At 38.9% G+C, this 16,619-nt stretch overlaps 1 protein-coding gene and 1 long non-coding RNA gene across 4 annotated transcripts in view; one reads left to right on the top strand and one right to left on the bottom strand.

Annotated features, from left to right (window-relative positions):
* Positions 1-16,619, top strand: part of LOC148217082 (uncharacterized) — a 36,352-nt gene that overhangs the window by 2,571 nt on the left and 17,162 nt on the right. For both annotated transcript variants that reach the window (XR_015796135.1, XR_015796134.1), the window contains exons 2-3: positions 5,784-5,812; positions 10,733-10,804. This is a non-coding gene — a long non-coding RNA (uncharacterized LOC148217082). The remainder of the gene's footprint in view (positions 1-5,783; positions 5,813-10,732; positions 10,805-16,619) is intronic.
* The window catches only part of ENPP3 (ectonucleotide pyrophosphatase/phosphodiesterase 3), a 54,544-nt gene continuing 49,462 nt past the window's right edge, over positions 11,538-16,619 (bottom strand). The window contains exons 23-25 of one of the 2 annotated variants that reach the window (XM_088140842.1): positions 16,371-16,503; positions 13,918-14,074; positions 11,538-11,797 (exon numbers count right to left, since the gene is read on the bottom strand). In XM_088140842.1, coding sequence (XP_087996968.1) covers positions 11,624-11,797; positions 13,918-14,074; positions 16,371-16,503 — 464 coding nt within the window. In that variant the 3' untranslated portion in view covers positions 11,538-11,623. The remainder of the gene's footprint in view (positions 11,798-13,917; positions 14,075-16,370; positions 16,504-16,619) is intronic. The other variant, XM_088140849.1, reaches the window with a different exon arrangement.

Here is a 16,619-nt window from a genome sequence, read left to right as displayed (position 1 = left end):
ACATTTAAAAGCATTACATTGCACTAAAGTGGCTTGTTCTTTATGTGTTAGCATTAGATACACATTGCTGTGTTGTGCTATGTTTTACTAAATGGCACGGAGTGGGCCGGTGAAGGCCAGAGAAGCACATTTAACAAACCAAGACTCTTCTGTCAAAAAAAAAATCTCCCAGCATCCCAGTAGTATTTCTCACCCCTCACAAACAGTTGGAAAGTCTGGTGCAAGTGAACGATCACGTTTACTTTTGCATACCTCAGTTCTGAATCTCTCTACCAGTGTTCTTTTCCCTATAGGGCAGACGTAAATACAGTTTTCCAGAGGACTGGTAGCTCTTTTAAAATGTATTTTTAGCTAACATCCTGTTTCACCCTTCCTCTATTTTTAAGTCACCTAAAGAGTGTTATTTTCTGAAATGCATTTTAGTTTAACCTTCTTCCCAATCTGGATAAAGGTACTAAACACTGAAAGGAGAAAAATCCATCTATGGCTGAAATTCTGGGCACTTTTTCAGATGTTCTTAATACTGGATATTTCCCAATGTTGCTAATATGATTTGTTTTAGTTTTATTATGTTATAAAATAGCATTCCTGGGAAAGAATGAATATTCCAAATGTGAAGCTTCTTTAGTTGACATCAAATTCCAGAAACTTAGTTCTACCCTCCAAAAATGTTTAGCATTCCAAACATGCATTAAAGATAAGAAAATACTTTTATTCTATCTAACTGTTAATACTAGTTTAATGATCCTAATGATACTAACTTTGATCTTTTTACAGAAATGGAATTGGGTTACTCATGTTTACTTATCTAGAAGTAAACATTTTTAAACACTTTTAAACTTGTTCCTCTATACACATTTCTCTCTAGATAGCACTTCACAATTCTTGAAAACCTTGTTTATCAGTCTAGCTTGTGATGGGAGCATAGATTTATATATATATTTGTAGACCCAACTGGAGCTTTTAAATAACATTGGGGATGGAGGTGGGAAGTTCCTTAGCGGTCAGCACAGTGATAAAAAATGATAAATGCATGCAGATTTAATGGGGATTTCTGGATTAAAAAAAACCAAACACTGGGATGTTTTTTAGTTGCAAAATGTTTTACTTTTTAAGTCTGCTTTAGGGTTTACACTACAGATTTCATGCGGCAGTTGTCAATTTTCAGCCATCCACCACTGAAATTTGGCAACATGCTGTTTGGGGGTAATAGAATGATATGTGTTAATGAAGAAAGGTTGCAAGGTAGCAGCTTCTCTTTGCCACTGAGTTCCTGACATTTGTTTGCGTAACTTTAATATTCTTACGCTTTGTAGGGGGAGGAACTGCAGAAAAGAAAAGGGTAGACTAGAAGAAAGAAGGAAGAGGAAAGAAATGAAAACTTCTTCTTTCACTAAGGAACTCTCCTAAATCTGTTTTTTTGGTTTGTTTGTTTTTGAAGCAAACGTCTTGCCTGGGTGGGACTGTTGTGTGTGGTTATGTGTAGCGTAATGTTTGTAACTTGAAGCAGACTTCCTCAGTCTAGGCCCCTCCAGATAATGAGGGGGTTCAGGATTATAGGACTTGTAGTCTTAACACATCTGTAGAGTGCTAAGTAGGGAAGACTGAACAGAGAATAATGCACAGATATTTTCTCCCAAGCACCTCTGAGATTATGCATTTGAACTTTTCATACATTCCTTAAACCGTTTTTTTCCAGCGTATGTGCACTTTGGATTTAGTATTCAAAAGAGGGTTGGATGGATGAACTCTTGCTGCTCATGTAAACATTAACATGCCTATTTTAATTCTACAAAACGTCCTTGAAAACAAGCACCCTCATGAAAGGAAGCCGGGGAAATTAAATATTATAATTTAAATCAGGCTTTCCCAGTTCTCCAGCTGTTTTGGATTATAATGCTCTCCAGGATGAGAAAGATAGGAGCTGTTTCTGGTTTACCTGCAATATGTTCTTCAGAATATATTCTTAGACTTAATATTTCTAATGGCGTGAATAATTATTACATAATATTAATAAGCATTACAACTTTATTTCTGTTGATTTATGCAGATTCTTGCATGTACCAATTATTTGCTCAATTAACCAGTTAATTGACTGATAGTTCCTTTTCACATTTTCAGAGATCATATCGCAGGGAAAAAAACACATAAGTTCCAGGAAGGGACAGCTAATAAGCCTATGCAGCCCAGAACTAAACACTATGGAGTTCAGCAGTCATCTATGTTCAAATCATAGAAAACTGATTTTATCTGATGACATCCCAGAGCATATTTCAATTTTCCTATTTCCAACTGCACTTCTGACCATTCAAAAATATTTTTGTATATCCCAATAAGCGGATAATGCCTTGTACTCCCATGTGTCCTCCTCCCATTACAGCTTATATAATTCTCATTTCCTAGTTTGACACAAACCACAGTTTTCCATCTGCTTTTAACAGGCAAAATAGAGCCCCATATATGGACAGAAACATAATATAATTTCAGCTGTAGATGGCAATGGTCTTAGTAATATCCAAGCATATAAAAAGGCATTTTGTATCACTGTTCTGTGCTTGTTGGGGAAGTACTACCATTTTTTCCTCTAACATATTAAGAATATGTGTGAATTAACCCTTCCATGACAGCCACTAATAAACCACTCAGGATTCTATTTCTGGTTTGCCAAACAAGCTTAAACTAAATTTTGCTCAGAAGGAATGATAAGTTATGGTCACCTTAAACTAGAAAAGGAGGAGATAGAATTAGCATACAAAAGGATGGGTAAAGTGAAACCTAGAGATGAACAATTGAGGGTCAAATATGTTCATGGAAGTAAAACTAAACCAAGGGTTGTCACTATTTTTGAATTACAATGCTCAGTTACAACATGAAACCACTAATCTGAGGTATTTTCTGTTTTAAAACTACACCGCAGACTTTTGGAAAATATTACTACTTTCCCATCATTTTTTTGTCTTTCAAGTTAAGTTTTCCATGATGTCTCATACTGTTCATACATATATAGATTTTCATTTCTTCCTAATACCTTATGTATATTTTTTATTAGTTAACATACATTTACATCAAATGTTTTGGTTAATGAAGTTTGAATTGGCACCAGTGGCTGCTTCTTTGCAAACATATAAATAAAATAAACCCTCGGAAAACAAAAGTTGCCTTTCTCACAGGTATTTTAAGATATAAAGATATTGGCATTTCTCAAAGTTATACCATTTGGGAGGTAAGTTAGCAGGATGTACTGGAAAAAATGTATGTGTGTGAGAGAGAGAGAGACAGAGAGAGAAATCTAAATGTTTTTGTGTTCTTTATGTCCTTTATTTCATTTATGTTTGATTGTCTTTGAGACTGTTAAATAGTTTTTCATTGTCATCATGCTGTATGCCCTTCAGACGCACATTTTGGTGAGATGGGGCTATATAAATATGTTAAATAAACAAATAATAATAATAAGCTGTATGTTAAAATAGCTCAGAAATTTAGATTGTGGGATTAAGTTGCAAAAACAGTGGCTGGGGCTTGTTTTTGTTTTCTTTTTGCTTACTTCACCAAAACCCCAAATAAAACCTGGTGCCTGATGCATACTAACCAACTACGATGAGCTCATTTCTAGGGATGGAGGAAAGGATGAAACCCTTGTTAGGATGCTTCAGATGAAAAGGTCTTAGCACCCTTGGTTTCCACTTGCAATCTCTGACAAAGCAACTTGAAGCTGGCCTGCAATCATCTTCACTTCTGAAGGTCAAAAAGGACAGAGAACAACACAAGAATATCATTCACCTATCAGTGTTCCCTCCAGCTGATCAAAGGAGATTACAGGGAACACCAATTAGTGTCATCCCCTACCAGTTCTAGGAGAACAAATATCCCCTCCCACTCATGGCATGTAGAAGAAAAAAAATGTTAATGCCCACCCATGGCCATATATTTGTCGTATATGCTGTGTGTATTTGTTTGTTTTTTGCCAACCCTCCACTTCACCCCTATTAAAAGTTTCTATGAGAATAAGCTTCTGGCTACAAAGTCACTCTTCCTTCTTGTAAACAGTGATAATGAAGCAATAGTATGCCACAATTTTGCCACCAAAATATTTTTCCCAGTATATTATGTAATTATGTTGCTTTGGGGCCTGGGGGCAGGAATGGGGACATACACTCTAAAAAATGCCTACAGACAGGTACAAGAAGCAGGACACTGACACTGTATTGGGGAAAGGGAGGAGGACTATTGCTTTGAGTCCAGGAGTTGGGAATTGCGGTGAGGCAAGAGTTCCTACCATTATCCACAAGGTAGGCCTGCAGTAATTCAAAGGACAACACTGCACCTCAGCCTGAGCTGCTTGTCTTCCATGCTGCTCTCAGCTCCTGGCCAGGCTGCTGTTCCATCCAGACAATGGCCACCACAAGACCTGATGGGCCATTCTGCTTCTTGCCTTTCCTTTCAATACAGGGAAGGCAAGCCTCACTGGCTGGCTCCTTTGGCCAGTTTCCCAGTGCCTGCCTATTCCTTTTGGGGACTGTCACTAGTTCCCGTCCCTTTCCTTTGATTTCCTAGATGTTTATACACATGGAGACTTCAAGCCCCTCCACCAACACACATTATCCTCACTGACAAACAGATCTCCCTTCTCCCACTCACCCCCCTTTATTATGGCCTCATTGCTCTGTTAGTTCAGCTTCATGGAAATAAGGTAGCAAGGTCCCTATTTTGCAACTTAAAGATGTTAAAAAAGGGAAAAGGAGCTTTGCAGAAGTGGGTCAACAAGTGGGAAATCAAAGGGAACATGCTTCACCCAACCTGAGCAGAAAAATAAAGGTACCTCCTGGGAGATGTAAGGGTTGAATAGAGCATGAGCTTTTAGGGTTAAGGATAGTTCACTGATTTAACAGGCCATCATTGGATCAATTGCAATATTATAAAAAAAAATACAGAGAACATAGCAACCTGACAGCCTGGGACAAAATGGCTGCCCAGGGCAGAACTAGCTGCTGAAGGCGAGGGGGTGTGCTGGACACTTCAGCCAGTCAGAGCTGAGGTTGCTGCTAAAATGGAACAGAGTGCTGGAGACCATTCACTCTGAAGGGCTTAAGAAGGCTCAGGTCAACGCTGGAAAATGTGGGTAGGGGTGCATTTGCAAGGGGCCTGGAGTGGGAAGAAGACGATATCATATCTTGCTGCACTCAGGAAGTGTTAGGTGGCCCATACTAGCAATGGCCCAAGCAGAAAGCGTGGATCTGCTCAAAGGCAAAGAAACGTCTTTGCTCCAGTTTAAAATAAACCAGGAGAGAGCCAGAAATCAATCAGTTCCCAAGTCCAGCCAGCATCATGAGATCAAACAGGAAAAGAACTCATTCTGTGTAGGTGAAAAGTGATAGTATAGAGTGTCCTCAGTTAAAATGTATTTTGGAACTACTATTTCTTTCCATCTTTAATTTTTTTTTCTGTGATAAACAAAATAGGGAAGTAGCTTAAATTCAGGAATAATGTAAATTTAATGTTAGCTTTCTTTTTAAGATGAGAGAAAATACCATCTGAAAGTACTAAGATTTCCTAAGGCACCATTATTTTAACTGAAACTTTTATAAACAGTTGGAAATAGTACAGAGGGAAATGTTAATTTTTCCATTGTGTAATTGGGAACATGTGGAGTCACAGTGACTGGGTTGGGGAGGTTATGAGTGATAGGGCCATTAAAAGCCATTAGAAGCTAGTAAAAGTCATGAAGTTACTTCTTATGCTTCTTGGTTTGTAAGTCTATCTTTTGAATGTTTGCTTCTTTTCAGATGCAGGTGACCCTCACATGAATTGAAATGTAAGTTTCTATTTATCAAGTACACAGTATGATTCTTGGAAAGCATTTCAAAAACTCATTCATTCAACTAGATCCTTGAATTATTCACAAGAGGTCCCTTGACAATGTCTTATGTTTTTGCTTCAACTTGTTTTTTGTCAAATGACAGAGAACCAATTTCTGCAATCACAAGCCACTGAAAAATACATTTTTGATATGGAAGCTTTCATGTTCCAGTTTAGTACTTAAAACTTTATAGCAGAAATCAGCCATGAGCCACACTTAGGCATATTTTAGGTCTCCTGGGCAAGCATTTATATGGGGTGATTCAGCAGGTAAGTCTTACTGATGGGAGCCATCCCCAATTAGAACTTCCATTGTCAGAATGGAAAAGGGAGCAAAACGTGTCTCATTTTCTGATTTTGTAAACATTTTGTTTTTTCTCTCCATTCACTGTCTGCTGATTTTTAAGGGTTTCCTCTCTTTTACTATATAATGTAGGCTCTTGAGGATCACACAGTGAATTAGACTTAGCATATGTCTCCAGGAAGAACATCAAGGCTTACACAGTGTCATTGGTAGAAGCAATCACAGGCAATTGCATATCCCACTATCTGAATTGGCAACAAAAACAAATGGGAAGGGGATACGTTTCTATAGCTAAGAGAACTGAATCCAGCTTTGACTTGTATGATGCTCTGCTGTTATTCTTATGTTCCTCCCCTGTGCCATAAAGTAGCACAGTCTGCACAACACGGAGGCTTCTGCTTCCCAAATGCAATGCCAGTTAATATGGGAACATATCTGTCAGCATACTAAAAATGGCTTCTAAAGGGGATGCTTTGGATGATAGGGATTCTGTTAGCTACAATCTGTCTGCCCAACTTCAGCTCTAGGATCTCAGCTCCTCCTTTAATTTGCTGAGTTTGGGGGCCTTTCTCTTTCTTCTTTCTGCAGTTGTTAGAACAAGCATTTGGAGTAGGCTGTAAGTTTGTTAACGGAAAACTGGGACCAATAAAAAGGGCCAAACAGCAGGGGTGTGCACGACATGGAAAAAGTATACTGTTTTGAACCCAAGACAACCACGCTGCATTCTGGAAATTCTGCTCCTGAATCATTGTAAACAGGCTGCAGTTCAGCAGAAACAAAACTCAAGTTTCTGTTGTTCCAGTTTCGGTCAAAATCAACCTCCAGAGAGTCCAGGGTGATTTTCCAGGGTGATTTTCCAGGGCAAGTAAACCAATGTTGGCACAGATCACTTCCTCTCTCCTGTCCTCCTCTCAGCAGTTCCCAATACCACAAATCCCACTGGCCTGCCCAACCTCCATCTTCCTAGCTTCCTTTATTAATTATATCTCCTTCCTCCCTCTCCTACTCTCTTCTCAACTTCTGCTACCACTTGTAGTCCATGTCCTTGGTGGTTCTTGCTCTTATCACTTTGCCTGCTGGACTCCAGGGAACAGCAGAGAATTCAATTATCATCTTGCTAAATCAAGTGGGAGAGGTCCAGACCAGTCATATGTCTGTGAGAAGCTAACCGTATATGACTGTAAGGATGAGATACCCACATATCAGATTGTCCTCTCTGAAGCACTGAATTCCTTGCTAGTTTGATGCTTACGAGAAAATGTGGATAGAAAATTTTGGAAGGCTCCCACTACTACAGCATTTTTTAATCTGGGGGAGTGAAAGCCAATCTGAGCTTTCTGAAACCAGGATATAATTAATAAAGGAAGCACACCTGAATGTTCTGGTCATTAGACTGCCTCATTTGAGCATAGCCAATAAAATGCAAAACAAATAAATATTAGATGTACTCCTTCAAAAGGTTAACATTAATATTCAGATGGATGGTTGATATTCATGGGTATAAGCCAAAGTTTCCCAACCTGGCGCAATCTATAGGATACCCTCTATTGGGTGGGCTTCTGAGAGTTGTAGCCCAACACCTCTGGAATGTACTAGGTTAGAGATAGTTATTTGGACATTCACAAAGTTAATCTGGGTTGGGGATACATGTGACTGCTGCTCTTCATCACCAGTCTGATGTTCACAGCAGCAGAGAGGCTACGGCTCAGATGGCTTTTGTCTAAAGTAGGAGTCCCTCTTGCTAGGTTGCTCAAACTAGGAATTAGCTTCCTCCAGAACTGGCACATCTACCTTGTTCTATTACTAACATTGTTTCATTGGAAAAAGCTGTCCGTGAGTAGCTGTTGGGCAGCCCCAGCATTCACTCTAAAATGTGTGTGTGTGGGGGGGGGAATCCACAGAAATGTTTCTGTTATTCTAGCTCTAGTGGTCACTGAGGATGTGGGATTTAATTACAAAACAAATATTGTGAGGGACTGTTTAAAAACCTAGGCTTCTTTTCCTGACATATTGTTAAGGGTATGTAAACCTTACATTCAGAATCAAGGTCTTCTCTCAGATGCAAGCTCTACAGTGCTGATTTTTTTTCTTCAAAACATGAACATTATTATCATTAGTTATTCAAATCATCTTTTCTCACATCACTCAAAAGAAAATACAGTGCAACCTTCTTATGCTCTGCTTGTTTGTTTGCTTTTTTAGGTTCCTCACTTTGTACTTGCACTTTGGAAAGCTCTGCTTTTGTTTTGCCATTGTTCCATGCGTGTCTGTATACACTTATAATCCATAGAGCAGGATATAGGGTAATTGCCATAAATATATTTCACAGGAGAGGCATGAGATGCATCTTACAACACAAGAGATCAACCCTGCATGGCCAGAGGCTGCAGGGCACAGGAGGTAGCGTGGTGATTTCCAGGGAGAGGAGTAAGGCCTCAGGGTCTGTGGAGGGGGGACTTGGGCTTGCACTGTTGGTTACGTGATCTGAGCACTATTAAGAAGTGAAAGATGTCACAGCACTTTCAGATCTGTTGTTCTACCTGACAGTAGCAATTCTATAGCGAAGAAACGCTTTCTAGTTGCTGCTACCCAGTTCTGGCAGTTGCTGGCCCATGTCAAGCAATGCCTTTGATTTTCCAAATTCCTGAATATATCATACTGTGGCGGTATAAAACAGGGATTACCTTATTTAATTAAAAAAATAAATAGCCAAAATCATATACAGTATCAATGCTGTTGTGAGAAATCCAATATGATTTCAGGTGGCCTCTAAAACCTGTTGAGATACACAGCTAATGTTGTGAAACTCTTGTGAAAGGTGACTATCTTGCCATATTTCAGTTTGGGCAGAAACACATTCACTCCCATCCATGCATTTCCACAGGAATACATAGGCCTGGAGTCAGTTTGGTGTAATGGTTAAGGCTTCAGCCTAGAAACCAGGAGACTGTGAGTTCTAGGCCCACCTTAGGCACGAAGCTAGCTGGGCAACCTTGGGCCAGTCCCTGTCTCTCAGCCCTAGGAAGGAGGCAATGGCAAATCACTTCCGAAAACCCTTGCCAAGAAAACTGCAGAGACAGTCACCAGGAGTCAAAAACTGACTTGAAAGTACACACACAGACACAAAGCAAAACAAAACATAGGCCTGACACCTGAAAAGAGCTGAGCCCATGTTTCTGACTGATTATCATGGCATGCTTCCCTGAACACTGACACATGGCTTTTACATACATCCCATTATTCTGGATTAAAAGAGGATGTCATTTGTCATTTGCCTGGTAACTGGGAGCTTTGTGCTTGTCCTCTAAGCTAGAGAAATTATATTTGTGGAAGGTTCTCATGTTACCTTACCCTAATCCTACTTAATCCTAACCCTACATACATTCTTGAAGTATGGCCTTTGGGATGTTGAGGACAAGGGATTGGTGCTGGCAGTCAGAGAAGGAGGTCATGTGCAAACTTTCCATCCAGCCCATCTGAAATCCAGATATGTCTAAAGTCCCTCATTTTGACTGGGCTTGTTGAATTTAGTGGCAAGGAAGTTTTTCCTGTTATCATCAGTGAGTGTAAACAGCATAAAATGTCATGGTTTTAAGAAAACGTAGCAGCAGTATAAAAAGTATCTATATCCATTGTCTAAATAAGTATTCTCCAAGTTGATACTTAAATTCATGCTGGCAGGGAATTCTGAGAGACATAGACTCAACACATCTGTTGAGTGTCAAACTGGGAAGACTGGTTTGAATGAACAAAGAAAGGTCTTACTGCAGAAGGGCAAATATGGATTAATTTTACATTCCAACCTAGTGTAACAAGTTTGCTTAGAAAACAGCTCCAACAGAGATCCCGCTATATTGTTTTGATGTTCATCTAACAGCCTTTGAAAAGCCACTGGGATGTCACTTCACCATTTTTAAAAACTAAATGTGGGCCTATAACATTGTGCAATGAACATTATCATCTCCAGAGATATGGCAAGCACCGTTGACCTTATAAAAATCTCTTGCTGAGTAATTAATCTTCACAAGTTTTGGAGATAGTCCTTTCATTGCATTGGAATGACATACGCTTGTTTCAAATTTATTCACTGGCCATGATTAAACTTTCATGGTTGATTCACCCTAGGACTCCAAGAAGCTATGCTAGAAAAACTGACTACTGACGGTAAAGATAATTGCTCTTCACATATTGAGCTGAAAACTTCAAGGTTTTTTTTTTCTGGTACCATATTGAAATATTTGCAGGGAAACTATTCAGACACATTCTCAGAAGAAACTCTGTACCAAATCAGATTCAGTAGCATAACTGGATTACTGTGCCCAGCAAGGCAGCCCCAATTTTACAGCTAAATGGCTTAATTAGGAAATAACCAGATCTTAGATGGAGATTAATTGGCAACAAAACCAAGGACCCAGTTCCAATGCTGGATTCTTTGCCAACGCAGCAGTAAAAATATTATTTGCCATTGTAAACCAGACTGTTTTGTACTAGTAAACCGAAAAGGCTACTAGCTGTGAACTCCCATACTTCAGTAAAATCTTGCAAACTGGTATACTCTTGTCTGCCAGCTAGCTCTGTTGAAGAAAGCAGGAGTGAACAGACCTGTCTAACATGGAGCTGTGAGTCATCAAGCTTACCATTCATGTGAGTAGAAGATATAACACCATTACATTCTGGCTGTGCTAAAGGAGAGATGCTATGAAATAAATTTCATTAATATGCTCAGCAATCCCTTGAAACACCCAGAAATAGCAGATATATTTGGATACATAAATCAGAATCAGGAAAAGCAAGTGAGGTTCGTCATAAATTGAGCAGAAAACTGGAGTAGTTGTATATATGAGAATTTAACAATTTCCTAGTATTTTACCTACTAAAAATCCCTCTAAGTTTCTCTCCACACCTCCAAGAGATAGGTGTGGTGGAGGAAAGTAACTGGAGTGCTTATATAGATCACTTTTCTCCAATCTGGGCATCCTCCAGATTGTGGATTTCGACTCTGTAGTTCTAGTGGTGTACAAAGCATCTCAAATGCAAATTGTTTTGCATGTGAAACAACCCATTTCAAATCCAAAACACTGTTATTTAAAATAGGCTGTTTCAATAATTTAAGTAGTATTTCAAACTCAAGGGTATGTCTGAATGAAGCTTTACTATGTAAGCTTTACTATGTACATTGGGGGGAGATGGGCGGGGGAGAAATTTGTTAAATAAAATAAAATATAAATAAATAAATAAATCCTCACTCATTGGAAGAATCATGCAGGAGGGCCTTCCATCTGCAATCAATATGGGGTTTCCCAGCATTTACTCCATCTTTTTTTAATATGCACACAGACACAACAAGGAGAAAAAAAGAATAGCTGCACAACGGTGGTTGTTTTTGTTTGTTTGTTTGTGTTTTTAATTGTTAGTAGCACTGTTGCTAAGAGCCATCCTTCTGGAAGAACCCTAGATTTATATTCAATAAATAAGGGTTTGAAATACAGGCAGAAATGTCTTCAACTGAAGGGTTTCAGACAGAGGCTGTTTGAGCTCGGAGTAAAAATTCAGACCAGTCAGAAGCTCCACGTCACGAACACGTGCTGTATGTGCCTGTAGTCTTTCTTCAGCCCACAGAGTCTCTGGCACTGTGTCCTGATAAAGCAAGCAAAAGTAATATTTGAGATCTGCATTGGCAGGCAGCAAAGCCGCTTACCAGTCTTCTAAGTTGAAGATAAAAAATGTCACGATTTTTCATAGCAATCAGCTATTTCCATGGAATGGTGCTACTGTGTGTTCCCAGAGCTAATAGATAATTATTAGATTCACATGGCCTATACTGTTGGAGATTTAGGTGAGCTTTCTAATACAACTGGTGGACATACAGCGTCCCCCTACTTTTTGTCTTCAGTGAAAATGACAAGAGGAAATCAGATTGTCCTCCTTGTCCCAGTTCCAGAATTTCTATACAGACCATAATGAAAGCTTGGGAAAATATTCTGTAAAAATTGTCCAAATTTTCTGGCAATTATATTCATTTCAATGGAAAACACAAAAGGGAACAATGAAGAAAAGAGCCTTATCACATACTGTAAGGCCAGGTGAAACAGAAGGGAAATAAAGTAAAGGAATATTGCAAGATAGATCAGACCCAAAAGTCATTTAAAATGTTATTTCTAAATTTTACATAAATATATTGTTTTATTTATTTATTTATTTAAATTTTTCAACCGCCCATGTCCCCCCGATGGGGGAACTCTGGGTGATTCACAACAAACATTAAAAACATAAAATATATAAATACATAAAACCTTAATTAAAAACTTTACTAAAAAGAAGAAGGAGAGACCAAGAGGATGAAAAATCTGAGGCTGAAGACAGAAGGCCTCTATGGGGCTAGCCATCCCCATGCTTGAGGTTTTCCCACCCCACCCCAGGCCAGGTGGCAGAACCAGGTCTTCATATTAATAGTTGAAGGGTCAGCTATTCCAATAATATTTGTGAAAAAGAGTCTTTAATAGTACTTGAATGCAAGCTGAATATGAGCCAACAGTGTGATGTTGTTGCAAAGAAGACAAATGCAATGTCAGGCTACATCAACAGAGGTATAATTTTCAAATTTCAGAAAGTCATCATTTGACACAATTCTTCTTTGGCAAGACCCACATTAAACCACTGTGTCCTGTTCTGGACAGTATACTTTAAGTAGCATTTAGAGAAACTGGAACAGATTCAGGGAAGGGAAACAAATGTGATTGGGGATTAGAAACTAAACTGTATGAAGAGAAATTGCACGAGCTGAATATGTTAAGCGCTGAGAAAAGATGACTGAAGGGGGAAATAATAGCTCTCTTCAAGTATCCGAAAGGATGTCATATAGAAGAATGTCAGGATTGGTTGTCTCTCATTCCAGAAGACATAAAATAGTAATCGTAATTAAAGGAAGTTAAGTTATAGAAAGGCAGATTCTGACTGAATGTTACACAAAACTTCCTTACAGTAAGAAGAGTTTGACAGTGCCACCAGTTACCCAGAGAGGGGGTGGCCTTTCCTTCATTGGCCAAAAGCATCTGTCTGGGGTGCTTGAATTGCAGTTGCTTCACTAAACAGGGGACTGGGATCCAGGGTTTGTGATTTAAGTGGAAAGATAAAATGGACTGAAGTGATATTTCTCAATGTATTGTCGAAGGCTTTCACGGCCGGATATTTCTCAATTCTCAACTTTAGAATGTCTAAAGCTATTTATACACATTTGCAATTGTAATCCTTATTAAAATATATATATTAAAAACTTCCCATATTGTATACTTATTTCCATTTAATAGTGTACATTCCTGTATTGCAGACCAGAGCTTGGGCTAAGAGTGTCTGTTTTGACTAAGGCCATCTGCTGCATTCATGACAGAAGTGCAGTGTAAACCTTGGACTACGGATTTGTATTTCAGCTTCTTAGCTGCTGTTTTATATCAGATTCTAATCCTTATTCTTGTATACAGAAGAAGGAGCAGGAGCAGGAAGTGGAGGAGGAGGAGGAGGAAAGGAGGAAGAGGAGATATGAATAAGAGATTAGAAATCTTGATGAATTTTCATTTATGTATTTAGCTCACCAAGCTGTATTAACACACTGAGCTAAAAACCTCAGAAGAAGCTATTAACACACTGAGCTAAGAACCTGGAAGATGCTATTAGGCTAGGTCCCATTGTGGAAATAAAAAGTTCCCAAGTTTGTGAAGGGACAAGGCAGGATGGTTGGAAATCAGTGTTGCCACACTTACAGCACAACTCTCTGAGTTGTCAGGACGATGAGGAAGAATAAAAGACAGAACTTTCCAAGAGCCTGAACAATTCAGTGGAGTGTTGGTTGGATCCTCACAGCTAGTCAGCACAACAAAGTAATGGGATGGGATGGGAATCTCTGTATTGGTTCCATTCCTGCAAGAGAACATTGATTAAGGGCTGGCCTCCTTCTGCTCAGTGGACTTACAATTACCTACTCTTAGGAAAGGTTCAAAACTATTGGGTTTTAACAAACTCTGTTCACAAGGTGATGGACTGATTTTCTACAGATCTCTCATCCCCAGGGTCATGTTTGGAGAAATATGTTTGGAGAAATATGCAACATTGTTTGTGGAACTTGCTAAAGGCTAATGGTCAAAAGAGGAATGAATGGAAATCACCTCCTTTCCTCCCTTTTTTGCCATAAGGAGCCTCTATTATATTCTGCAGAGATTTTCCTTCTGTGAATGGAAGACCCTCTACCTTGACATAACGTATTAGCCAGGACAGTAAGTCTAAGAATCTCTGGAGTCCTTGGTACGCTCTGAGCTTGGTTGTTTGCTTGCAGACATTTCATTATCCGACTAGGTAACATCATTGGTGCTAGTGAGTGTGGGGTTTGCTCCCTGTTTTCATACAGTATCTTGCCTTGCCAGTGTTGGTGGGGGTGTGGTTTTCTCCTTGATTAGGGTATTGTCTTCTGCTTGATTGTTTGTCTGGTGTCAGTCCCTGCTCCTCTGGGTATTGGCTGCTGGAGAGGATGCGCCCTGGTCTTTTTGTTTCCTTCTTAGCTTTTTGTTGTCTCTTTTGAATGGTGTGTAAATATGGTTGATTTCTTTGCATCTCAGTTGTGGTTGTTAAGCAAGGACTACCTGTATTTTTGAAAGCACTGCTTGCCGGATGCTTGAGCATCCAATCACATAAGCTCATTGTTTTCTTTCCTTTTCCTCCTTTCTTGGATCTAAGATGAACTTCAGCCTTTTCTGGTACATTTTCCCCACTTTCTATATTATCCCACCAATTTGGATAAGTGGGGCCTCTTATTTTAAAGGCAATAAGTGATATTGGTTTTTAAGTTAGCATTGATTCCATAAATATTAATTTATTTTTTGATTCAGGTTTTGCCCTTTTTTAGAGTGTGGGTTTTGGTATGTATGCACACACACACAAATACGTACACACAAAACACAGACATATGCATACACACATGTCTGTAAGTGCCTCTCATGCCCACATTTGTTAGCGGGAGAGAACTTGTGCAGTATTCTTCAAAAAATTTTAAATCTGGTTGTTGCTGCTTGTCCTTATTGGATGGGCAATGAATGGGGGAGGCTGCTGCATCTTCTCCCCACTCCGTTTCCTCTGCTACAAAAATGCTCCCTCCCTCCCTTACTCTTTTTCTCACCACTCCTTCTCTCTAGTCCTTCTCCCTTACATGTGGCTCCTGAAGTGCTGGGGGAAAAAAAACTTTCCTATGACATCATGAGCCCTTAGTATGTTGTTGGGGTTTGACTTATGAACCAAGATGTCAGAGAATGGGAAAGGGACAGGAACTTATCCAGATACACACACACATAGTTTCTTCTCCAAACTAAATTATTGTTTATTGTTATAGTGTTATTCAAGTAAATGATTTGTGCTTATTCCTATTGTACACTGGTATTAGATAACTATATACATACATATTTCAATGGCAAATATTGGCACCATCTTATTTTCCCTGAAGAAATCATTGTGTAATGGATATGGAAATGACTCGGCTAATAAACATACAAGATCTGTGTGAAACAATTTGCTAAAGGAATCATAATTGGCTGGTTTCATGCAACACATTAAGTCAAAGCCAATGCACCCCACGTTATTCTTTAGTGTAACACATGCACTGTAATTCTGGTTACCAAAGACTGAGAGAGAGAGAAGATGCCACCATTAAAATATATTGCTTCCTTCATATAATTAATGTACCATTATCAACAGTGTTTGTTTTTATGATGCCACAGAAGCAGGTAATTCTCAAAACTGATTTGGCCAATACTGCATGGTGTTGGGGAAACTGATGGACAAAGGTCCAGCTCAGCACAAATAACCTTCCACATTTCTTTATATTTTTTAAAAATAGTTTCATATATTAACAGAAAAACTGTTACTTAACATAAATTTCATCAGTTCCTTTCAGAATATGCAAACTACATTATCTAGCATTAGTTCATGGGGCTAAGATAACTCATTCAATTTTACTGCCTTAACAACAGTAAACTTGATTCTGTAAAACTGCGTGGATGAAAGAATCTGGGAAATGATGCGTAAACTAATGTCATGTTCATTGGGGAAATGGCTACAGCCATTTACATCCTACTTTTATTTTCATTGTATATGGAATTATTCTAAGCAAATAAGAAAAAATTAAAACATTGGTTTACCTTTAAGCTAGTTTCCTTTTAAATTTACTTACTGTGTGATTATGTCACGAGAATCAAAGAGCCCATCATAATTATAATCAAAAATAGGGCCGCTGATCACATTTAGTCCATTTCTCTCCGAGGCATATTTTGGAAGTAGGGTCCCATGGAAGTAATCCCACAATCCTGCAATTAGGAGCACAGCAAGACAGAATCAAATGCATGCATGTCCATTTTCCATTGCCTCTATTATGTTGATAGAGAAGCGATGGGAACGTTAATATATGTCCTCAGTGTTTCCT

The sequence above is a fragment of the Python bivittatus genome, unplaced genomic scaffold, assembly GCF_059951505.1.
Source record: "Python bivittatus isolate LINGU-HERP-01145 unplaced genomic scaffold, Pbiv_v1 ctg000020_np1212, whole genome shotgun sequence".
Lineage (NCBI taxonomy): Eukaryota > Metazoa > Chordata > Lepidosauria > Squamata > Pythonidae > Python > Python bivittatus.
The sequence above is the reverse complement of the archived record's forward strand: the minus strand, read 5'-3'. Positions and strand labels throughout refer to the sequence as shown.